Source organism: Hydra vulgaris, chromosome 06 (genome assembly GCF_038396675.1).
Source record: "Hydra vulgaris chromosome 06, alternate assembly HydraT2T_AEP".
Classification (NCBI taxonomy): domain Eukaryota; kingdom Metazoa; phylum Cnidaria; class Hydrozoa; order Anthoathecata; family Hydridae; genus Hydra; species Hydra vulgaris.
This window is the reverse complement of record NC_088925.1, coordinates 38048608-38075000: the sequence shown is the minus strand read 5'-3', so window position 1 is coordinate 38075000 and position 26393 is coordinate 38048608. Positions and strand designations below refer to the sequence as shown.

At 28.1% G+C, this 26393-nt stretch overlaps 2 protein-coding genes across 2 annotated transcripts in view; one reads left to right on the top strand and one right to left on the bottom strand.

The window, feature by feature from the left end:
- The window catches only part of LOC136081824 (52 kDa repressor of the inhibitor of the protein kinase-like), a 3639-nt gene extending 1378 nt beyond the window's left edge, over nucleotides 1-2261 (bottom strand). The window contains exons 1-2 of the mRNA XM_065800056.1: nucleotides 1938-2261; nucleotides 1-1811 (exon numbers count right to left, since the gene is read on the bottom strand). The exon at nucleotides 1-1811 is cut by the window's left edge and continues 1378 nt beyond it. Coding sequence (XP_065656128.1) covers nucleotides 1-1811; nucleotides 1938-2137 — 2011 coding nt within the window. The 5' untranslated portion in view covers nucleotides 2138-2261. The remainder of the gene's footprint in view (nucleotides 1812-1937) is intronic.
- The window catches only part of LOC136081370 (uncharacterized), a 99540-nt gene that overhangs the window by 11491 nt on the left and 61656 nt on the right, over nucleotides 1-26393 (top strand). The window contains exons 2-9 of the mRNA XM_065798680.1: nucleotides 4941-4985; nucleotides 17674-17841; nucleotides 18088-18258; nucleotides 18559-18729; nucleotides 18975-19145; nucleotides 19249-19419; nucleotides 19795-20269; nucleotides 23013-23021. Coding sequence (XP_065654752.1) covers nucleotides 4941-4985; nucleotides 17674-17841; nucleotides 18088-18258; nucleotides 18559-18729; nucleotides 18975-19145; nucleotides 19249-19419; nucleotides 19795-20269; nucleotides 23013-23021 — 1381 coding nt within the window. The remainder of the gene's footprint in view (nucleotides 1-4940; nucleotides 4986-17673; nucleotides 17842-18087; nucleotides 18259-18558; nucleotides 18730-18974; nucleotides 19146-19248; nucleotides 19420-19794; nucleotides 20270-23012; nucleotides 23022-26393) is intronic.

Here is a 26393-nt window from a genome sequence, read left to right as displayed (position 1 = left end):
ATCCTTGACCTCTACATTTTTGAATATCAAGACCAAGATCATCAATTGCATAAATTATGTTTTGCGCAAGACAAAGACCAGTTGTACCAGATTTACATTCAATAAACCGTAGAAAGTCTTCACAAATAACATTATCACAGTCAATGTATCTTATAACTAGAGATAGCTGTTCAACATTAGAACAATCAGAGGCTCCATCACACAAGATAGAAAAATAATCTGACTTTTTAATTTTCTTAATTAGAACTTCTTCGATTGTTTTTCCACAGCATTCAATAAGTTCGTTTTGTGCGGTTTTAGATATATAAGTTGCATTTTTAGGAGCAGAACGAATATGGTGCTCAAGAACTTTATCACCTGCTTCAATACGAAAATTTAAAAGCTCTACAAAGTTACCTATACCAATGTTGTCTTTACATGTTTCTCCAATCTGTGGATGATACTTACTGTCATCACGATGACCTCGAAAAGCAATATCGTTGCGGCCAAGAAAAATAATAGTCTTTATAATTGGAATTAATTTATTTCGATTACTTATAATAAGTTTTTTTCTTAGATTATCAATATCAACTTCAATCAGATTTTTTTTTGAATTAGATCTAGATTGCAGCATGTTCAGACAATGCATTGACATTTCATGAAGTCGACAATTATTATTGTGATCCATATAAGCACGAGTTGCATTACCCCATATTTTAAAAGGTTTTTGAATAAAGTTGATTATTGTGGTATTGTTTGGAATTCTGCTACCCAACAGTGTACATGGAAGGCAGTATGCTCCATCTTCAATCTGTGAGTAAGCTAACCAGGAATATTCAAGTAGCCATTTATGTAAAAATGATTGTTTTTTTTTTTCACTAGTAACAGGAAAAACAAAAGACAAGTTAGGAATAAATATTTTATTAACTAGATCTAATAACATTGAATCATCTTTGCCAGCAGATAGATGTCTACCGCGCTCATAGTAAGTAGAAACATCATAAAAAGGAAGGCTTGAAGGCTGATCTGATGTACAAGGAATACAATTAACTAAGATTGGATTAGGAGTAATATCAATACTTACATCTACAATTTTAGTTTCATTATCTATGCAAAACTTTATGTGAGTATGAACTAATGATTTTTTATTAGAAAATGGATTTTTAGGAGGTTGACAAGATAAATTAAGAACCTTAGTGGTAACAGAAGAATGCGATAGAACACTTGGCAAAACTGAACACGATCCTCTTTTTAAATCACTTTTGACAAATTTCTTTAAGCATAAAACTTCTCTTTTCACAATAGGGACAAAATGATTTGGTGACCACATATCTTTATCCTTGGAAATAGAGCGACAATCAGTGTTACACCATAAAATACTCAGAATTTCTTTATTTGTTTTATGATCACCACGTGGGTATATACTCACATTAAATAACTTTTTATATTTTTCAAGTCCAAATTCAGGATAAACAGAACGAATTTGCTTATTTAACACTGTAGATAATGCAATTAAACAAAGAAAAGAAGCAAATTTATTGTTTCTGCAATTGTTATAGGCTTCTTTTTTTATAAGTTCAGAAATATTTATATCATTTAATTCTGTAAAAGAATCAGAAGACTCAAATGAAACACATGCCATGAAAACACTAGAGAGTGAAGAAAAACTTTTAGATTCCACTTGGTTTAAGATTATTGGGTATCTTGAATAAAAGGTTGCTTTCTCAAACAACTCAACAGAAGTTAATAGTCGAAGAATTTCATGTGTTTTATCTGATGAATTTATTAATAAAGCAGCAGAGTTGTAAAGACAGTTACCATTTTCCATTGACCTGTAAAGTCATATCATATATAAACTAAATATAACTAAAAAAAACATATTTAACTAAAGGTTATTTGTTAAGAATTATTGTTTTATAAAGAAAATAAAACATAAAAAAACGCGTTTAAACTCATACTTTAAAACAATATAGTCTTCATTTTCTTTTTGCATGGGAATAAAAGCTTCCAGTTCAGAATTTCTTAAAGAAAGAAGATCTTTGTTTACAACAGGAAACTTTGAATTTAAATCTTTGAGATTATTACGAAGCTTTACTTTGTAAGTCGTAATATTAGGCAAATGCTTGGCTTTATTGGCATTGGATAGCAACAAATCCATAATTGCAAACAAAAATAAAATTTGTATTAAAAATTACTTTAAACTAATTTTTGATAAAACTTCAATTTATTCGAATACTTATAGCTTTATTTTAAGGCTTTAATTATTCGAATAAAGTTTATACGAATAATTAAAGCGTTATTGGAATAATTAAGGATTCATTTCTATATATAAACGGAACCGAGAGAACCCTTTTGATCAAACGTTCCTGCAACTTTTTTTTGTTGTCTACCGGAAATTCGGGTCAAATGAATCCTGAAACAATAGGGATTTTTTTGGCCTTAATTACGGCAACCAAAATAAATACATTGCAATAACGATTGATTAAAAGGGTTCTTTCGGTTCCGTTTACTTTAAAAAAAGAATCCTGATTAATAGCGGCGTTTTGAAACATCACGGAGGAGAGAGAGAGTCTTTGAAACATTGTTAAAGCCGTGCATGTTTTTCTATAAAGGCAATACTTATTTTTTTAAAGAACTCATATATACATATTAGTATACTATAAATTTAAGTTTAGTATTTTTTATATTATGAATCGGAATTTTTTATAACTTCTTAGAATATTATGGGTGAATCCTGGGCAACACAGGATACCCCCTAGATCCGCCCCTGACTTACCCAAGAATTAGAGGTTTGTCATCATCGGCTTGACGATCATAGAAAAGGATTGTACCACTTGTTTTTGCTTAAATTCTTCTTTCTTTTTTGTTTCTTTTTTTCAAATATATATAAAAAAATATATTTTATAAGAATTATTCACATATTTTAAGGTATATGCTGATGCAAAAAGAAAGCTTCGGGATTATATGTATTTCTTTGCATGCTCTTTAGTAATATAGCTTCTTTGTACTAATTCTTTCTTTTTCTTTGTTTTTAAATTCTTTTTAACCAATACAAAAAAAAAAAAAAGTTAAAGTAGGAATTTAGGACCGATGATATTTATTTTATTAAGTCTTTAGACAAACGTTTTTTATTATATAGTATTACACTTTTTAATTTTTGTTGTTTATATTTTCGGTAAAGACTAAGGGACTTGGTAATAAGACCAATTATGTCTTCTTCTTGCCCCTGCTATTTGTATTTATATTATGGTTTACGACTTTAATAAGTTTATATGGCAATAAAAAAAAAATATAGTTATGTCAGAGCGAAAGAAGATCATCAAAAATTTGTTACATCCTCTATATTTTATACTTATCTACTGCTAATTCCATGGGTTACATGAGATAATAAATAAGCTGTTGTCATGCTATTTAAATTATGATAGTACTTAGTGATGTTGCTTAAGATGATACGTTTTTAGACGCTTAAGATAAGATGCGGCTTTTTATTAAAAAAAACCGCATCTGAAAGTTATTCTCGGCGGAACTTTATTTTGGTATTTCAAGAGCGAAAGTCTTTTCAAAAAATAGTATCGTTAACTTTTTTAGAGATAGAAAATATTTATTATAATTTTTTGTTATGGTTGAGGTAATTATTTTTTACTTAAGTATAGTCTTTGAAGATACAAATTTATTTAATTTTTTTTTTTGTGATTATTTTTTTGTTATTTTGAGTTTTTTCAGTTCCAAAAAAAAGCTCATCTTAGGAAACTGGTTTCCTAAGATAAGATAAGATGATTGGGTGTGTTGAAAATAACTCATTTTTTGGTTTAAAGATTTTTTTAAAATGATTTATTCATTTATATACTTCAAGAGGAAAAATAAAACTATGATAATCTGCAAAAATAAATATAAATATTAAATTTCGGCTGTAAAAAACAATACACTGTTAACATGATCAACATACGCAACCTTTCCCTATTCTATTACTTTTCAGAGGGAAAAGTTTTGTTCATAATTTCTGAAAAAGTGTGAATCATATACTTCAATGTTTGCCTATTTCTATTTCATCATTTATTATTTCTATTTCATTTGTCATTTATAAACGCTTTACAATGCTCTTGTTTTAAGTTTCATCAATAAAATTTAAATAAAAATTAGGAACGACAGAATGAAGAAAAAGTTCGAAGTTTTTTCATCGAGCCACTAATTAATTTATGTTTAATGTTTATTTAAACCCCTAAAAAAGTTTTACCTATAGAGTATTACCCAATTAAATAACCAAAATGAAAAAAAATTTTTTTGCGTAAAAAAAACCATTAGTGTATTAATCACGTAAACAATTTTCAGAAAAGGTCATTGGTATTTTAAAAAGATAGGTTGTATAATTTTGTCTGTTAATTTGATACAGAAAAGTTCATTTCACTAGAGTTTTCAATTTCCTTTGTCTTTTCCATATTTTATTTTAATGTTATCAATAAAAGTTTTTTTTTGAAAAAATATAGTATGCATGTTAATAATCTTGTATTTTTACTTTGTATTTCAACTTATTTTTGCAAGCAAATCAGTATGTGATATTTGCTTTAAGTCGACCAATGGCAAAAGGAAAGAATGATCAACTCAATAAAAATATTTATAACTAAATTTGAGTTTAGCAAATTTCTGTTGATTATGAGTCATCTTTGTTGATGTAATATTTATGATAAAAAATTACAATAAAACGATTGTTAATATTATTTGTATGATGATTTCTTCAGAGTCTAAAGTCATATTCAAAATGTAAATAGTAGTTTAGTCGAGATATTTAGCAGGGTTGGTACTATGTAGCAGGTTTAGTTCAATGAAACAGAATCGGCGTTAAAACAACTTACAAAGCATTTCTAAATATTCCTTTAAAATTAATATTTGAAATCTGCATTCTGTAAAATATTAATGGAAGTTCAATATATCCATAAAAAAACAAAATAAAATTTTGTTTTTAGGGCTTAATGGTATTTGTCGTGATTGGTTTGGCAATACTTGTAAAGGTAAGTTTTAATTGTTAAGTCATTTAAATTCATTTTCTTGTTTAAAAAATTTTTAATTAACCAATGAAAATTGTAGTTAACACAGCAATCTGTTTTCTGATATTTAACAGTAGTTAGTAGAAGTAGATTTAAAACTTTTTGCAATTTTTATTCTGTTGTGTAACTAAATTTAAAAATAAATCATTACAGTAGCTTTTTTTTTAAGTTTTTCTACTTTATATTTTTTAACTAAAAGTATACGTAGTAGCTGAAAAAAACTCAATATCATATTTTGACTTCAAATTATAAAGCGTCGAGATTGTGTATTCCATCGGAATATTCTTGATTTCCTTCGGGATATTTTACATTTATGCTTCATATTTGATGCCACGTCAGAAATATATATGAAGATGTTTGACGTCAGAACATATTGGACAATTTCAAGCTTAAAATTATATAATTTAACTCCTTAACTTTAGTTAAAGTAAAAATCTTTGTTATGTTTTACTTTTTTAATTATTCATTCATTTATTTTATCTAAACACACATATTTATTCAGTTTTTTTAATAACTTTTCTCTTTCTTATTTATGTTCTGTGTCAAAGCAAGAAAAACAGCAAGTAAGACTACAGCAATAAAATTATTATTGCAATAAAAAGGTTTGCAAGTCTTTTGTCATTTGAACTCTAAAATTTAAAACTATTTCACTATTTAAACAAAGAATGAGTTTTTTTTTTTCGTTTAAATTCTCATTTTAAATTAAATGTTGATTTGTTCTTAACGCTTTGCACCATATTGCGGAACTAAGAACATGAGTAATTTGCGGAATACATTGTAAAAAAATTTAAAACTTTGAGAACTAATGTTTCACTTCCAACAACAGATCGCCATAATAATAGGAAAAATTTTTCTAATTTTGAATAAAAGGGTCGATAAACCTTGATAAATTTATTTAATAAAGTTGATAATTCTTTTGTTTATAGTTCTAAAAAACCATTAATTGGAAAAAAATGTCAAAACTCGTAATATTAAATTTTTTTTTTCAATTGTTATTAATATTTGAAGCAAGAAAAAAAAAATTTTTCACAAGAAAAAGAAATTGCTAATTTTGCAGAATAATTGCGTTAAATAAAAATCAAGTTTTTATTGCTTTTAAATGCATTTGAAATGAATTAGTAGCTTTTCTGGTGAATGGAGGTGTTGCAGCGTGATAAAAAGCAGAAAGATAAAAAAAAAAAGGAGTAAAATAAATAAAACAATAAATTTACTAAATATTGCAGTAATCGAAGATCGTGTCAGTAATATTGATAGCCATCAGGACCATCAAGATTAAAATTTTTTTCATCACTAAAGAGAACTTGATGCCACTCTTCCTGCGAAGATATGTGTTCTTTTTCAAATTGTAACCTAACTTCTTTATGACAAACAGTAAGTTTTGGTCTTGGTTTACGCTTTTTCGAATTGTGTTTGGATCTTCATGAAAGATTTGTCTCACACGTTGAACAGTTACAGGTATTTGTAAATCAACACGAGTTTGAGATGTAGTCATGTGCTGAGCAGTAGCACGACGTACAATAACTCGTTTACTACAATTATCAGTTTTACGTTTGCCACCACATTCCTTATAAGCTCCGTAATTAACGCTAATCTTGAAATAACTATTAACCACTTTTGTAGATCTTTTAATTTTCTTTTTAATTTCCCGATTCGATAAGGGTATATCTTTACATGCTTTGATTACTGCTAATACTTCATTCTTTAAACGCTTACCATGTCCCATTTCGAATTCAGGTATCAAAAACCAAGTGTTAAAAACTTTATGAGCCATGATTTCACAGTCTTTAACTTAGAAATAATAATAAAAGACTAAGTCATAAATGCGTATCACGCATTTATGACTTAGTCTTTATATGCAAAATATACAAGTAAACTGAAAATAACTATTGATGAGGCTAATTATCTAAATAATCTATTTGCTACTACAAATATTAAGTATTATATATTTTATGGTTTTATCAAATGTACCGCAATTTAATTATGCTATATTATAATCTAAAAAGTAGTTGTTTGTAACAATAAAAATATAAGTGTCGACAAAAAAAATGCACCGCACAAATTTGCTTGGAGATTTACAAAATATTGGAACAGTACATGGTGAGGCTAATTCTGTTTTCTCCACTGTCTAGCAATATGCCAAGAACAATTGTTTTGAAATTATTGGATTATAAAGATAAAGTTAAAATTTAAACTCTTTTTTTACGGTTAGGGTAGGGTGGGGCAAGATGACCCGTGGGGCAAGAAGTCTTTTTGCTTATGTGAGAGTATCATAGGACGGTAATGTTTTATCCCTCTATAATACTATTCATAAAGTTAAAACAAAATCGTGGAATAAAAAATGTTTTTAATATTGCTGGTAGGTGAGGTTTAAATTGGTTTATTACTTTTTGGAGTATTTTGTTTGTAAGTTGCTTCTAATTTTGAATGTTTATTGGATTGGCAATACTTATGCGATTAAGGTAAGAAATGTGTTGTTTTATAAAGAATTTATCCCACAATAATATATAGTCAAGAAATTTTATAACTTAGCAATAAAATTAATTTTATTTGTATTAAACTTGCACTCACTACAGATGAGGCAAGATGTCCTCGGTTACGTGGGGTAAGATGCCCTCAAAGGGCTTCTTGCGTCGTGGTTTTACGGAATTTCTACCATTTTTAAAGTGTGTTTAGAACATAAAAACGTTTACTAATTTAGTTATTGACAATGTTTATATGTTGGTTTATATGTTGAAAACTATTATACATATTTATAAATAGCTTTTTAAAATAATTTTATATATTAAGTAAATGTTATAATGTATATGCTAAGTAAAATGAAGCTGTATCACATGCTATTGCTGCAATTCAATACATATTTGTAAAACTTTTACAAATATGCATTGCATTCAGCTGAATGAAGTTGTATTAATACAACTTCATATATTAATACATGCGCATAATACAATTTCTACTAAAAGGAGCTGTGTTTAGCATGCAACATCATTAATAATTGCAACATCGTGTTATTGTTAATAATCTTGAGTAATTTTGTATGTACATGTAACTTTAGTAAGTTCTTATTTAACTCAAAGAGAGTTAATTTATAGATGTTATGTAATGTATAAAATAATAATGTATTGAATAATTATATAATACTGTGTATGTGTTGGTATGTTTATATAATTAAAATTTTAAGGTTTTAATATTTCTTTAGATACATATTTAAATATTACAAATAATGGTGAGAAATTATGTGCGAAAAACACAGAGAGGTGCAACAAATGATAAAATAAAGTCAGCATTAGATGTAATAAAGATGGGCTGCAGTCTAAAGAATGTTGCATCAGAATTTAGTATTAATAAAAAAACATTACAACGTCATCGAGATGGAAAAGTAAAAGTAGCTGGTGGTTTGTCTCTGGGTGGAAAAGTTCCTGTTTTTAGTAAAGAATTTGAATTGAAGATTGTTACACAAGTTCAGATTATGGAAACAGCATTATTTGGCTTGACAACAATAGATGTGCGTCGCCTAGCAAATGATTTTGCTAAGCAAATGGGAATCGATAATCCTTTTAATAAAGAGTCAAAAATGGCGGAGTGGATTGGCTGCGAGGATTCATGTCTCGCAATCCACAACTTTCTATTCGAACTCCACAAGCCACCAGTATAAGCAGAGCCATTGGCTTCAATAAACCAAAAGTAAATCAGTCTTTTTCAGTATACAAGTCATTATTTGAGGAACATAAGTTTTCAGCCAAACAGCTCTGGAATATGGATGAAACTGGAATCACAAATGTCCATAAGCCAGGAAAAATAATTGCAACGAAAGGCAAACGACAAGTTTTGAAAATAACTAGTGGAGAAAGAGGTGCTACTGTGACAGTTGTGTGTGCAATGAGTGCAAGTGGCACTTATGTCCCACCCTTATTTATATTTCCCCGTAAGCGAATGACTGATAGGCTGGCTGTTGGTGCACCTTCAGGCTCAATTATTAGAGTTAGCTCCAGTGGATGGACTGATTCATCTTTATTCATTGAATGGTTAACACATTTTGTTGCTGTGACTCATGCATCTAAAACTAATGAGCAATTAATTGTACTTGATGGTCATCACAGTCACAAAACACTTGAGGCTATTAACTTTTGTCGTGACAATGGGATCCATCTCATAACTCTCCCACCTCATTGTACACACAAGATGCAACCTTTAGATCGTACATTTTTTAAACCATTAAAAGTTGGCTACAATACAGCAGCAAGCAACTGGATGTTATCACATCAGGGCGTAGAATTTCATTTTTTGACATGGCAGGTATTTTTGCAACTGCCTACAACTTTACTGCAAACATTGACAAAGCAATCAATGGTTTTAGATGCTCTGGTTTGTACCCAATAAATGACCTTATTTTTAATGATGAAGCCTTTGAAGCAGCTTTGCTCACTAATGTAGCTGAGCCATTGAAAATCTGTCAGCAATCTAGTGAATTGCCTAATTTGCCTCTTGTTGCACCTATACAGTTGGCAAATGTCATGAGCACAACAACTACTGCTGCAAAATTGAAGGCTGTTGATGATGCAGTTTTGCCAATTGTTGATGAGTATCTTGGCCTTAATTCTCTCTTAAATATTTTGGAAAAGATTTCTCCACGTCCCAAAATTCCTGTTTTAAGACAACGAAAGAGAAAGACAGAGTCAGCTGAAAACCTTACTTCTTCACCTTTCAAGAAGCGACTAGAAGAGCAGTCATATTGCGTAAAGAAAAGGCTGCACTTAATAAGGTGATCAAGCAAAAAATGAAATCAATAAATTTGAAGACAAAAAAGGTGAAAAAGCCTGAAAAGCAGAAAGCAGAAAGACCTAATGGCATAAAGAAACAAATGAAAAAGAAGAAAAATATGGTTTCTGCCTCTGAAATTTTTATCACTGATACAACTCTATGCATTATATGCTCTTGTCCATACAATGTGCCACCATTTAATGATTGGACACAATGTAGTAAATGCACATCTTGGTACCACTTTTCATGTGGCCCAGATGATTCAGACTTATGCTACTACTGTGAATCATAATCATGTATATGTTATTTGAACATTTATGTTAGTGATATAAATTAAAAAAAGTTATTTATCTTCAAGACAATTGCATAGAATTATTGCAGTGTTTTATTTCAGTTATTTTAATAAAATGTAAAGAGTTTTAATAAAGAACTATTAATAGCTTTTATTTTAACTGATAGTTATTTTTAACAACTGTTTAAAAGGTTTGGGGCAAGATGTACTCTTTGGAGCATCTTGCCCCACGGCTGGGGCAAGATGTCTCCTCGCACAATTATTAGTTTTTTTAATTTTAAAGTTTATCACCAGTAATAAAGTAGTTATTTTATCTTACCAATGTCTTCTCTCATAAGTAGACTTTGATATTAAAAAGAAAAATTACAAGAAAATGTAAAAGTATTTGTTATATACGCTAAAGTTTGTTAAGGGGGGCATCTTGCCCCACCCTACCCTACTTTAAACAACAAAGATTTTAAAAAACTGTTGCTTGATATTTTTAAGAATAACTTCTTAAATAATTTTTCTGATAAAAATCAAAATATTTTTCACGAAACTCAAATGATTTTCCTGAATGTACCTTATATTGACCATTATAATTTCAAAATAACAAATCTAATTCAGTTTCTATATTGCACATCAATATTCGATCCATGCAACATAATTTCACATAATTTAAAGTACTTTATATATTGGAAATTACAGTTTTAATGTCATAGCTCATACAGAGGCATTGCATGACTCAGAAAATACGAATCAAATTTCAACTTACCAAATTACCACATAATTATTCAACCACGAGGAAGTGGTAAAAAAGGTAGACGACTTTGTTTTTAAATTTTAGTGAATTATTTATTTAAGATTTAAAAGTGGTTATTCTTAACCAAAAATGTTTATGAATGTTTAGCAATAAAAACCATTAGTAAAAAATTTAAAAACATTGACATTGTATGCGTATACCTTTTTTTCGATTTTATTAGTAATATAATAGTTAACAATAATAGTAAAAAATTTTATCGGCGATATAAACTTAAATTTCTTAATTTATGAAAAAAGTTCAAAAGCGAAATCTTTCAATGATATGCTATTTAAATATAGTATATATGTTCACTTATTAATAAGCCAACTCGGGTAATTAAAAGTTCAGCAACTGCGATATATATCTTAAAAATTCTTGTTTCAAATGACGTTTAAAAAATATTTTTAAATATTGTTATATAAAATTTTTTATATGAAACGATATAAAACAATATATTTTAAACCACTTTTACGAAGTGTCGTTTGAAACGAGAATTTTTAAGATATATATGGCAGATATATATCTTAAAAATTAAGTTCTGCAATGGTAAGCAATAGAAGCTAAAACTCCTTTAAATAAAGTAATAAAATAAACAATTCCTTAAAAAAAGTTATCGAAAATTTGGAGGGAAAAAAAAAAAATCGAGTTTCAGTCAGAAATAAAAATTCACATAAATTATTGTTATTAAGACAATTAAAAAAAACTATCTTCTGTAGATAAAACTATATTTTGTAGATAAAACAAATAGTTTTAATATACAAGTTATAATGGGACAAGTAGAGACTTAATGCATTAAGTCTCCATTTGTGAGTCTTTAGAAGTGCTTTACTATTATTACTATTTTTTTTAGTGGTTGATCGGTGAGGGCATTTTTTTCCCCTACAAAGATTACTTAAAAAGTTTTTTAAAACTTTATAAAATATTTTCTAAATAACCAAGTTAGACTTAAATTAGAAATTAAATGTTATTTTTCACTTTGTTGAATTTTAAAAATATTGAGCTCGTAAATATGAGGCAATCTCATTTCTTACAAAAGTTGTTAAAAGTGGGAAAAACGTTTAACAAAATTAATAACACATGTGCATGTTGCTGAGGGGGATAGAGAGGTTGTAACTTACTTTTTTCAGTGCTTACCCAAACAATATTTGCATAATTCATATGGCTATGAATAAATGCATAATAAGGTTAGGATTAAACTTTTTTATTTATATAGATTCTAGCCTGATAAAGAATTCCAATATTTTTGGAAACTTTAGTACCATCATAATCAATATTTTGCTTCCATGTGATGTTCTCATTAAGGAACAGACCAAAATATTTTGTAACGCAATCTCTTTCTAGACATGGGGAAAACTCAAGACATTTATATGTTTAAATTTAGGTCAAATAAAGATGCATTGCAAAAAAATGCAATAATTGGAGTCTGGGAGCAAAAAACCCTACAATTTTTACTACAACTGCCCAGAGTTGAGGGGGATTTAAACTTGTCTAATTTAAACTTAAAATGATTTATACTTAAAATGGTCCTAATTTTTGAACGCTAAGAGATTATACTATGAAATGTCAATAATACGTTTAAACCTCGACATTTAATAAAGGTTTGTTTTGAATATTATTCTGAATTTCGTTCAAAACGAATAATAGACCAAAACTAAACGTTTCGTCTAAACGTCGTTCTAACGTTATATAGACGCTCATATGTTTATTGGGAATGTCTCGATGTTCAGCACAATATGGAAGATTTACTTCCAAAGGTTGAAATTAAACACTATTTTGTTAAAACCGTTTTATTGACCTCTTGGATTAGGGATTGTAACCAAAAAAGGCTAAAATATGCTAAGACGTTTGTTCATGCATACTTTCAAATATAAATCTGAGTTAAAAATATTTTTCATTATTCTCTTAATATTTCTTGCTTGATATATAATAGCTGGAAGTTAACAGCTGTGGTTTTATAAATAAGGAAAAATTTAAATTTTTTTGTTTATTTTTCAAATTAATCTTTTTACTAAAAATGAAAACTTGAACATTTGTGGTGAATCGTCAAGTGGTTTTAAAAAAGAAAAATTCCAGAATATTAAATAAAAATCCATTTGCAACAGTCTTGCAAAATCAAAAATTTTTATTTCAGATTTTTGCAAATGTGAAATTAATGCTGGTTTTTATTTTTTTTAATCACTGTTTAGTGGTATCAAAAAGAATAACTATTGCTTGATATATTATAATCAAATTAGTAATAGTAAATACCTTTTATAGCTTTACAATTAGAGCAACAATTTTATAAAATACTTTTTTCACTTTTCTGATATAAAATTATATTCATAGATAAATTTTAAGTTTTATACTATGAAATTTAAAATTTTCTAGATGAATATTAACTTAGTTTAACGTGAAGACAAATATTTTATCAACGTGTTGCTCTCACGAGTCTGATCATCGCAGTTTTTTGCAAGGCATTCTTTCTTAATACGAGTATAAACGCATAAATGTTTGGAGTTTGCTCGGTGTCTGGTTGTTAGCTTAAGTTGTAGTAGCTACTTTATTCATGTCTTCAATATAAAAAGCGTCAAAAAAGTCAAAGTTTTTTTTCTTTGATTAATAGTGACCTCTAATCTGGTGAAGGTCTCTGTCATGGCACATGTTTTTAATGCCTCATTCCAGTTCTGGTAACATCAAAACAACGCCAAAATTATAATGGCGGCCTTTTTAAAAAAAAAACCTAATTTAACTTTTCCTTTAACAATGTTAAAAAATAATACCTTTCCGACAAAAAACAAGTATATTTTACTGTTCGTAATATAACTAATGCATAGTCCTCTTCTCTCGTGTAATATGGGGAATGTTTGCGTTAAAAATAAATATATAAAACATTAATGCTCAGAGATAAAAACATTCATCCAAAAATCAATTTTCATTTATGCTCTGTTTATGGAAAAATGTGACTTAAGTTGTTATATCACATTTAAAAGAATGTCGGTTATCATTCAAAAGTATTATTACTTAAAAATTATTTTAATAATATGAAGTAAAATTCGGCTTTAAAGTATCTACAAATGTGTACGGAAATTAATACATAGATCAGAAATAAAAAACAAGTTTTGCCTATTTTTACAAACTTCAAGTTTTATATAGTAAAAGAATTTTATAAAACATTACAGCAGTTTCAAGATTTTTTTTCAAAATTGTCCAAATACAGTTTTTCTACCTTCACTTTGGCTACAAAAATCATTGGCTATATCTATGATGTTAAGTTCATTAGTTTTTTGTGTGTGTATACTTAACAGCATACACTAGTTTAACCGTGCTTGGTTTATGGTGCTTCTTAACCAAGATATGATTCTTCTTAGTGTGTTGAAAGCTCTCTCGCTAGTGACGTTTGTTGCTCGCATCAGAAGGATAAGTTTTATCGACTTCCTAATCTCTGATAATGATTCCTTTTCAACTTCATTTGCTTCTCTGTAATACACACAAATTTTTGTGTTATATTAATATACAAATACGCATTTTAGTGCATATGTTAGTCAATTTGAGATACACTGACAGTCGTAATTGTTAAATAAACAACAGTAAGGTTTATAGGAAATCCATTCATATTTTAACTGACAAAATTAAGGACTTTTTGTTGAGTGTCTAATAGTTCAGTTGTGATTTGTGCATAACTTGTAAATGCGCATGCAGTTTTGAAGCATTCAAATCTGTAGCATAGAAATCAAGAACTTCGTTATTTATTGAACTACCTTCAGATGAAACATTTATAAGTACTGATTCTATCTTTTGAAGCATTGAATATCCTTTTTGTTCAAATCTAGATTGAATACTGCCAATTTTGATTTCTATAGCTTCGAAATAAATCTTCTTGAAAAAGTCAAAACTAGAATTTTCAAGTAATACTGATGCAGATGCTCCTATTTCAAAACAACGAGGCACTTTGCGATGGTGGGGCAAAGCAGGTTTTTCTAGTTGAAGTATTTTTTTTTGATTTCAATATGCTTCCAAAAAATATTCAAATGAATTTTTAGACCGGATAGATTTAAATGTAATCAAAGTTCTTTCAACAACTTTCTGATCTTCACTAACCTTTTGCAAACGTGTAACCTTTTGATACGTTTGAACGTGTTACTTTTGATAATTTGAACTTTTGATAATTTTGAACATGTAACCTTTTGCATACGTGTAACCTTTTGATAAATTGTCTACCATGCATAAAATAATCTTGCCCAATTCAATTCCAAACAAGAAAGGGAATTTTTGCATTTGTGCTGCAACTCCGCTTATTCGAGCTACGATCTCACTGTCTTTTGTCTCAGATTTAGCTTTTTCCCAAGCAATATTAGAGCTTCAAAGTTTTCAGAGATGGAATAAAATGATTCTGCTCTTACCGTCCAGCGTGTAGGGCAGAGTGTGCGAATACAAGGTGTCCCAGGGAGAACATTTTCTTTTATCTTTTTAAAAAGGCATTCACGTTTAGGAGATTTTTTTATCAACTTTGTAATTTCATGAACAATGTTCAGAGCATCTTTCATGATGCTGATAGCTTTAAGTGTGTCTTCTACTGCTAAGTTTAAAACGTGACCATAATAATGGGAATATAGTGCTTTGGGTTGGAGGTCACTTATTCTCTTTGCAACTCCAACTTGTCATGACGCTTGCACCATCATGACATTGACCGCGACAATTAAGTATTGAAAGATTCATCCGCATAAAAACATCTTTGATAGTTGCAGTAATACTTTTAGCAGATGTGTTTTCCATACTATAAAGTCCGACAAACACTTCATGCACTTCCAAGTCATCTTCATCTATATATCGAAGGTAAATCACCATTTGCTCAGTGTTGGACTGATTTGCGGTTTCATCTACCATAATAGTAAACCATTTTCCAGAAATGTTGGATGTAATTTTTCAGAGTATAGTGAGACCCATTGTCTGCAGAATTTCATTTTAGATAGCTGCACACGTAAATTTGTCTTGCGACTTTCTCATCTATATAGTTAAAGTGAGACTATCTTTGCTTCTGAGATTAAGTAACTGAGAAAAGTTCAATTTAAATTCTTTATAATCTTTGTCTGTATTGTAATCACCACGCAGAGCAATACGTTGTCTGGCGATAAATTGAATATTCGTGATTATTATTAGGATTGCTCTATTTTCCATTTTTTCCTGTGCATGAGTTTTGCTGAGAAGTTCACCAATATCTTTAGTTGTTGAAGGAATAGTTTTAACATTCTAGATGGTTTCTCGATGAGAAAGAGTATTTTGGTGTTTCTGTAATTTTTGTAAACTCTTTTTCGAATCAGAAAATGGAGTTTTTGTGAAAACATCCTCGCTGCATTTTGAAGATGATAAATTATGCATTTCCATTAGCATACAATAGTAGCATAAAACTGTATTGTTACATTAGTTAAAATGCAACCACGGAAACAGTTTGTACCATTGCTGACAAAATGATCGCTTCTGACTACCACATGTACCTTTTAAAAAAGCTAACACATGTTGATGCGGACTAATAATTAGATGCATTTTTTGATAGACTGTAACAGTGGAGGCAGAGTTAACATCATTGTTGGCTGAGTTAGTAATCGAAGAAGAAAAATTAAAGGCAGAACTAAAAGATGATGCCAAAGTAACAGTGGATACAGAGCCAGCATAACAAGAAGTAGTAGCAGCAGTATCAGGGTTAGCAAGAGATGCAGTAGTAAAAGTACTGTTAAAACCATTAGAATTCGATGTTTTATCTAAAAAAAAAGGTGTAGTAGCTGTAGTTTCAAGGCTAGAAGTAGAGGCGAAGTTAGGAGAAATTGATGAGATGACAGTTCTTGCATAGAAAGAAGTAATATTGCGGTTGGTATCTCCCCCTTCCAAAGTTTCCTTCAGTCGTTTACGACGCTTCCCTTCTGCCCCAGACAATTTTCGTTTTAAAGACATACCACTGAGGTAAATCATATAATAGATTGTTACGTAATGTTACTACAATTAATACAAACTTATTTAAATCTAATTTGCAAACTATAAATATTAAATAATAAATATCATTTAACAATATTTGAATTTAATTATTAAATTCATGAAACTTAAAACTCTAAATAAAAAAAGGAAAATCCAAATTTATTAAATAAAAGTCGCCTTACATAAACAAAACAACTTTGTAGCAAGTTGTAGCAAGTTCAATACCACGTTGTAACAAATTCTATACAACGAGTTCTTTTTTTATTCGAAAAGTAACGTAAAATTTACAGTTATTTACTTAAGTTTACATAATTGCGACATTTTTATTTTTATTATTTATTTAATTGCGAAATATTTTTTGATAGTTGTTTCGCAATTAAAGAAATTAGTTAAAGATATTTAAATAAAGAAAATTATATAGATGTTTTCAAATTGCTTCTATATATATTATCAGAGGCGCAACAAATCGAAAAATGGGGGAGGGGGGCTATAGCCCCTAAGCCTCCCCAAGCCCCCACTTGTTTACGGCCATGCCCCTGTAAATATATATGAATATAATAAAATGTTATTTGTATTAGCTGTTGGTTTGTACCGAGCGTATAATTCTTTTTTTTCCATTACATATGTAGTATAAATCAGAAAAAAAAAATCTTTTCAAAAATAGCTAAACAGTCTTTAAGAAAAAATGTTTTGATTCTCAAAAAATTTTATATTTAACCTGTTTGCCGATCCGTTTTAAAGACTACTCTTTCATCTTTATTTAAAGTTGACATTTTAATAATTCTACGGAATTTAAAATGCTTTTTGCTTTTGAGAATTCATCATATCATATTTAAGAATTTTAGTTAATGAAACAAACAAATTGCTTTTAAAAGACGGAGGTTTCTCAGAGTGGAGTGCATATTCTGTATGTTCAACAACTTGTGGCGAAGGTATTCAAATAAGATCTAGAACTTGTACAAACCCTGTTCCTGGCCCTGGCGGCAAAGATTGCGTTGGAGAGCGTTCACAAACACAAAAATGTATTTTAGAAGCTTGTAAAGGTACGGATACCTTGATTTAAATAAATTTTCTGAAATTAAGAAAATATGAAAATTAATTTATTTTAAAGAATTACAAATACTTTTATTATTTGAAGTTTATCATGATTTTAAATTTCATTTTACTTTGAAAATGTATCTACCAATTCATGTTTTATTTGAATAAAGAAACTGTACTTAAAATTAAGCCTTAACATATCAATTAATTATTTTACTGATACTGTTCTTTTAAGTAAATTGTTATTTTAGTCGATGGAGGTTTCTCAGAGTGGAGCACATATTTTCCGTGTTCGACAACTTGTGGCGAAGGTAATCAACTAAAAACTAGAACCTGTACAAACCCTGTTCCTAGCCCTGGGGGCAAAGATTGCGTTGGAGAGCGTTCGCAAACACAAAAATGTATTTTAGAAGCTTGTAAAGGTACTGTTACTTTGATTTATTTGAGTTTTATAAATTCAATTATATTTGGCATTAAATGAAATCTATAGAATTGAAAATGTTTTTTATTCTCGAAGTTTATCATGCTTTTCGAAATTTATTTTCTAACAAACGGAACTTTTATTAATTTCAAAAAGAATGCATAACTTATGTTTTACTTTAAAGTTATTTCTGGCATTTTATGATTTATTTGAATAAAGAAACAGTACTCGTTAAAAAAGAAGTTTAAATATATCAATATAATATTTTACTGATTCTCTTTTTAATATTTTGTTATTTTAGTCGATGGAGGTTTCTCAGAGTGGAGTACATATTCCGTATGTTCAGCAACTTGTGGCGAAGGTATTCAACTAAGATCTAGAACCTGTACAAACCCTGTTCCTAGCCCTGGGGGCAAAGATTGCGTTGGAGAGCATTCTCAAACACAAAAATGTGTTTTAGAAGCTTGTAAAGGTATTGATACTTTGGTATATTTAAATTTTCTAAAATTAAGAAAATATGAAATGTAATTAATTTTAAAGAATTATAAATATTTTTATTATTTGAGGTTTATCATGATTTTAAATTCATTTTACTTTGAAGATGTATTTAGCATTTCATATTTTATTTAAATAAAGAAACTGTACTTAAAAAGAAGCCTAAACATATCAATATAATATTTTACTGATACTGTTCGTTTAAGTATATTGTTATTTTAGTCGATGGAGGTTTCTCAGAGTGGAGCACATATTTTTCGTGTTCGACAACTTGTGGCGAAGGTATTCAACAAAGAGTTAGAACTTGTACAAAACCTGTTCCTAGCTCTGGTGGCAAAGATTGTATTGGAGAACGTTCGCAAACACAAAAATGTATTTTGGAGGCATGTAAAGGTACTAATACTTTGATTTATTTATTTTTAAAATTTCAATAAATTATGCTATTTAAATAATTTTAAAGAATTATAATGTATTTGTTAATTAACTATAATTTAAGTTGATGGAGGTTTATCCGAGTGGAGCGCTTATTCTGCGTGTTCAACAACGTGTGGTGATGGGAACAAAAGCAGAGTGAGATCTTGCACAAATCCTGTTCCTAGTGGAGGTGGTAAAAACTGCGATGGAGATTTATCTGAAACAGTTAAATGTAACTTAGATCAATGCATAGGTATAACATTTGTTAAACTTTGAATTCAGATAACTTAATATAATATGAACGTTTTAGTTTGTATCTACACATGTATGTCCATAAATATATTCGTTGATAATAATAGATTCTTACGATACTTAAAAAACGAACAATCTTTAAAAAAAAGGAGCAATGATTTTGTTTACAACCAGAAAACAAACGAAAAGGTCCAAACTATAAGTTTATAAGTGTTTTTTAGAAATTTCAGTTTGTTATTTTAACTTTTTTTTAACAATAAATAAACTGAAAACAATATTATATGCCTTCGAAAAAATATATATATATTTTTTTGAGGCTTTCTTAATGCAAGGGTATTTTGTTTTTTATTTTCTATTTATTAAAATAATTATTCAGTTTCAGGATCAGGTTTAGGATTTGATTTAAAATGGATTTCGTTAAAAAATGAAGCTTGTTTTCAAGCGAAAGATGATATGCCAGCACAAATTCCAATAAATCAATACGGTGTTTTAGTTGGAATAAAGCTTGTGTACCTGAATGGGAGAATAAAGTGCCATAATTCGTTTACGGGTAGCTTTTTTGGTTGTTTTAATGATCAAAGATATTTCAATCTTGCAATTACGGATAGCAATAGAATGGTTCTCTTCCCATCTCCGAACCTTGGAATTAAATACGTAGATGGGTCGAAAAACTACCAGTATCCCGGATTTCTACCAACCAATAAAGAAGTTGTTTTCGTTAACTACAAATATCCTACCTACTTTAATATAGGAGACTACATTTCAATATGGAACTACGAAGATCTTCTTAACTTTTTCGACGGAGATAACTCGGGAAGAGTTTGTGTGGATGTATATGGAGCATTTGCTTAGTTGCTATTTATTAAATAAGTTTTTTGTTTTTATTTTTGCTTGTATCTATTTGTTTTTTATAAAAAATGTTTTATACTGAAAACAGTTTAATCCGATATATGAACGCACTTTTATATATTGAATAGTATATATTAATACATACTTTTAAAGGTAACAAACATGTAACTTGGGTGTTTTTTTTTTATTATTCTCTATGAAAATTAAAAATTCTTTAAAATTAGGTTTAATGAATCTAAAAAAAAGATTTTAAATAAAATGTGCATAAACACTATGCACTTTGTAGCAGAAACGGTTTATTTGAAAAAAAAAACCATCACCCAGAAGCAGCTAAAAATTTTAAAACGGTCTAAATTTTGAAAATATTCTGTCGACGTCTTTCATAAAAATAACAGGTTCAAACGGGCAGGTCATGTATTTTTGGTGTTATTATAGGTAACTTCCAGACATGGGGCAAACTTTACAATATTTTTTGCAATATATTTTTTTGAGGGTGTTGAAAACTTTACGAGGTCATAACTTTTGAAAGTTAAAATGTTTTTTTACTAAATGAGAATTTTACAGATGAATTTTAGTCGCGTTTATAATGGTATATGTAAGAAAATGTTGAAAAACATTAAAAAGACCTAAAAAAATTGGAGATAAAAACATTATTCTAAATAAACCGTACGATCTCAAAAGTCAAAGTTAGTATTCTTACCAGAAACTCTGTGGTTATGGCATCTGTGAAATCGCTCGAACTACTTCATGATCAAAATATATATACAAAGGGAAAATCAAGTTAAGAATAGTAAAGACATCATCACCTGGAACAATAAAAATATTTAAAAAATGCAGGGTTGATATTGAAAAAAGATTACCCCACCCTTGTCCTCTCCCTACACGAAGAGAAAACTTAACAGATATACTTGAAAAAAGTACGGTGAACTTTTTATTCTTGATTTAATATTTCAAACTTCAAATTTATAAATTTATATAAAATAATTTAAAATTTAAAAACTGAAAACATGGATGTAAGTTTCTTTTGATATTAAGATACTTAAGGTGCCAAACTTCAATGCTCAAAAGTGTTGAAAAAAAAATTTAAGATTGCAGCTAAAGGTGAAGCCATGGCCGTTGAACAATTGAAAAGCTCTGTAAAAGCGCTTTAACCAGTTGAAATAATTCCAGTTTTGGAAATAAACAAATTAAAAAATATATTTGTGGATTTTGTAATACACAGGAAGCCAAATTATGGCATATTTAAAAGCTGGTAAGAAAGACATTTGAAGAGAAATTAAGTTAAGAAGGTTTTCACATGATGGTTATAATGTAAAAGAAATAAATTTTGAAAAAGTTTAAAGACGATCGGTTTACAGTAAAAACATTAAAGGACTTGTGACAAAGGAGAGAAAACTGTCAAAAGATTATATTCTAAAGGTGGGCATTGACATTTGAGGAGAACTTTTAAAAGTTTATTAAATTATTTTAGAAAAAGGGAAAGAATGTAATTTCAAAAAAAAAAAAAATTAATCCACGAAGAAGAAATAGGTAAAAAAACAATACGAAGATAGTGAGGTAAACAAATAGTTTATTATTAGGTTTACTGAATCTCATCCAAACCTTGAGAAAACTTGTCTGTAAAGATTTAAAAAAATCCAAACTTTCAGATGCAACTTATGTCAGTTACATTAACCTTCCTTTAGATGACCTGCCTTATGATGCAAAGGTTATTAAAATCCTTGCTCCAATAGGGCGTTACCTGATGATAAAAATATTTGCAATCTATGGATGTCACTTTATCGGCTAACCAGTGGGAAAAAAAAGTTTTCAAAGGCCTAAACTGCATGGTGGTCAATTGGTGGGGAATGTTCAAAATTTCTAAAAAATATTCATGCGTTAGAAGAATTAATAAAATCTTCGAAACTGGAAAAAGATGAACATATCATTTTTATATTTTCTTTAAATATTTAAAATCTGTTAAAGTTAAATATGAGTTAACCATTAACGAGTACAAAGATGTTTGTCTTAAACTTGGTTTACTAGTGTCACCGACAATGCATGTTCCTATTAAGTATACATGTGAATTTCTTTCACCTATTTCAAATTCAAATCCAAATAAAGAATTAGATTTTTGATCTGAACAGGCGTCTAAATCAGTTGATTATGATTTTAAACAGTTTTGGAAGAGTCTATACATAGTTTTTAGTAACCATAAAGACTATCTGCAAAGCCTACTTAAAGCTATTGTTACGTACAACTCCCAACATACATTCTTTATAACAACTTTATTTTAAAAACAAACATGTTTTAATATGTAAGTGTAACTTTTGATTAGATTATTTTTTAGAAAGTATATTCTATTGTCATTTACAATAAGCTAATTGTTAAAGAATTTAGAAATAAAAAATTTGTTAAATGTTTTTTTTTTAAGATTTTAATATTTTTTACTACTATATTACTCTTATTTAAAATGGCCGAGAATTCAGCTTTAAAAAACTTTAAATTTAATTCATTGCTAACTAAAAAATCAACACTTTTAAAAAAAGATTCTAATCCTGATATTAACTTTTATAATAATAATGATCAAATAAAAAATAATAACCCATTATATTATAATGTAAATTCAAAAAATATCATTGAAAGAATGGGAAACGAGTCGTTCTCGATCTTTCATGTTAATATTAGAAGTCTTCAAAAAAATTTTGATTCTTTAAAACAATTTTTATATAAAATTAATATTAATTTTCAAATTATTTGTCTCAGCGAGACAAGGTTTGATGATAAAAATATGGTGAAAAATTATAATTACCATTTACCAAACTACAAAGTGATTCACCAAGTTAGATCATCAGGCAAGGTTTGTGTATTTTTATTATAAACTCATTATTATTTAAAGTTAAGTCAAATTTAAGTTCAACCACTAATGATTATGAGTCATTGTGTATTGAACTAGTTAATATAACCTCATATACTTTTTTTCATTAAACCCTTTAAATATATCATGCACAAGATGTAAGATTGCGTGATCAGTAGAATGACCAGATTTAAAACTAAATTATTTATTGTACAAAATATTATTTTTTCTTAAGAAAGAATAGAGTCTATTATACATAGTTCGTTCTTAAAATTTTGAAAAACATGTATGAATTGAGAGCGGCCGATAATTAGTAACGTAATAAGGATCACCTGATTTTAAATTTGGGACAAATCTAGCAATTTTTAACTTTTTCGGAAAAACTCCCTCTTTTAAAGATAAATTAAATATATACGAGAGTGGAATTTTAATGAGTTTTATTGAATTGACAATGATGCTAATACTTATATTGTCAGTTCCAATACTTTTTTTGGGCTTGATTAAAGAAACCACACCTAATAAATCTTCTACAGTAAGTTTTTCATTAGACATAATATTAGTGTTATTAGAAACCAAGTATGCATTAAAGCTGGGTTTTTTTCTTTAAAACGTAGTTATTATTAAATTTGAGTAATTTTGGAGTAGTATTTCTGTAAGAATTATTTTTACCAATGACTTCCTTAATAATATGCCAAGTACTTTGAGGATCATTCGAGTGGTTTTTTAATTGATCTGAATAATAATATTTTTCTGATTTTTTTACAATTGACTTAAAGAGTCGTTTGTAGTTTTTATAATTAGTTTCAGTACGAACGGTTTTTTTTTTATTTAAATTTTTTATATAGTCGTTGTTTTTTTTATAGAAGATTTAAGAATATCCTTTGTAATCCAAGGGTTTAGCGTTTTTGTTTTAACCAATGTTCAAACTTCTGGAAATACTTTGTTATAATATTTATATTACTCTATTACGAATATATTGTACGCTATATCAGAGTTTTGATTCAGGAATAGGCCATTCCAGTTAACACATAATAAAAGGTTATGAAAATGTTTAACTGAGGAGTCGTTTATTATTCTTGTTGTTATTTTTTATTTTTTTGAAAATCATTTTTATTACGTTTTTGTGAAGTAATAAAAATGGGAAAATGATGAGAGATATCTGTTTTAAATATTCCTGTTTTTATTTTTATATTAAGGTAGCTATTGGTAATAATTTGCTCTATTGAAGTTTCACTTTTTCTAGTTATGCGCGTAGGTTTATTGATGACAGGAATGTAACTATTTTCATACATTACATTGGAAAACTGTCTAATGTTTTTATTTGTGTCATAATCTAAAATATTGAGATTCAAGACACCAACCAGATAAACAGATTTTTTTAATACCGAATTTTTTTAATTAGACTTTTAATATGATCTTTAAACACTTTAATTGATCCATTTGGTGGTCTGCATAAAACATGGACGATAATGTTTTTTAGGGGTTTTTATAGATCTAAGCAAAGCCTTTGATAGAGTTATTCATATAACTTTTTTATCCAAACTCAAAATTTACGGTATAAGAAATTCAAACTTGGCTTGGTTTAAAAGTTTCTTGTTTAACAGGAAGCAATATATTTCATACGAAGGTGGAAAAACGGATAATATGACTATCACATGCGATGTTCCTCAGGATTCAATACTAGGATCCCTCTTATTTCTAGTTTATATTAATGATTTAAATAATTTTTCTAAAATCTTAAATTCAATTTTATTTGCCAATGATACTAACTTGTTTTATTCCAATAAAGATGTAATTTTTTATTTTTAACAGTAAACAAAGAACTTGATAAACTCAATGGTTTAAATCCAATAAACTATCCCTAAACATTATTTAAAACTAAATACACATTATTCCATCATGTTTCTAAAAAAAAATATTCCATGGAAACTACCGAATCTCTTTATTTATAATAATTTAATAAAAAGGGAAAAATCTTTAAAATTCTTGGGGGTAATTCTAGATTAAAATAATAATTGGAGAGAACATATAAATGTAATTGAAAATAAAATTTCAAAAAATATTGGTATAGTGTATAAAACTAAACAGTTTTTAAACCAATCTTGTTCAAAACACATATACTTTTCATTTATACATTGTTACCTAAACTATGCAAATATTGCTTGGTGCAGCACCAACGTTACAAAAATAATTAAACTTTTCTGCAAACAAATGAAGGTGGACTCTCCCAAACAAAGACACTTTTTAGTAAACTTAATATATTAACTGTTTTCGAAATAAATCTTTATCAAATTCTTATATTTATGTTTAAACTTGATAAAAAAATGGCACCGTCTTTATTTTACTCAATATTTAAAAAAATTAATCATGTATGCAGCACAAGATTCTCAAAAAATAACTTTAGTCAATCCTAAACCTATTATTCAGCCACTAAATACTCAATTACAAATCGAGAACCTAAATTATGGAATACACTTTTAAATGATGATCTTAAAACACTCTCTTCGTTTAACCAATATAAAACAAAAGTTAGGCAAGCTCTTCTACTAAACGTCAATGAATTAAATTTCTTGTAAGGCGTTAAATAAAAGTACTCTTATGATTTGATTTAAATAATTATGAATATATTTAATAAATTTATATAAACACAAAAAAACAAACAAAAAAAACTCTATTGAAATTTTACACGATTTAATTTTATCATTTGTTTATTACCGAGGATGTAAAAAAGTTTATACTATATATTCTTGAAATTTATGTAAAAAGTACTCCTGATTGTTTGCCATGTGAGTGTGTGCATTCACTTTTTATTTTTCTGTTTTTTTTATCTATCTATCTATCTATCTATATATATATATATATATATATATATATATATATATATATATATATATATATATATATATATATATATATATATATTTACGTATTTCAAAAAACTTTTTTTTCCTAATTATTCTCAATATAACAAAAGAAATTTCAGAAAAAAAAAGTTTTATTAATTTGTTTTTTTCTTCCTTTCTTTCTTTATTTAAAATATCATTTTAAAAAAAATTTAATTAATATTTAAAAGATTTTGTATTATCTTACACAGTTTTTAAGAGGTATGCTACGTACGAAATATATTACAGGGCGTAGTTATAAGACAATTATAGTCTTCTTTTTGCTCCAGTCATGTAAATTTTTATATATTTACTTAGTTATTGCCAGGGTTGTTATCTGTCAAATATGTCTGAGACATATTTTCAGCCGACATAAAATATGTCCCACATATTTTCTATCGACATGTT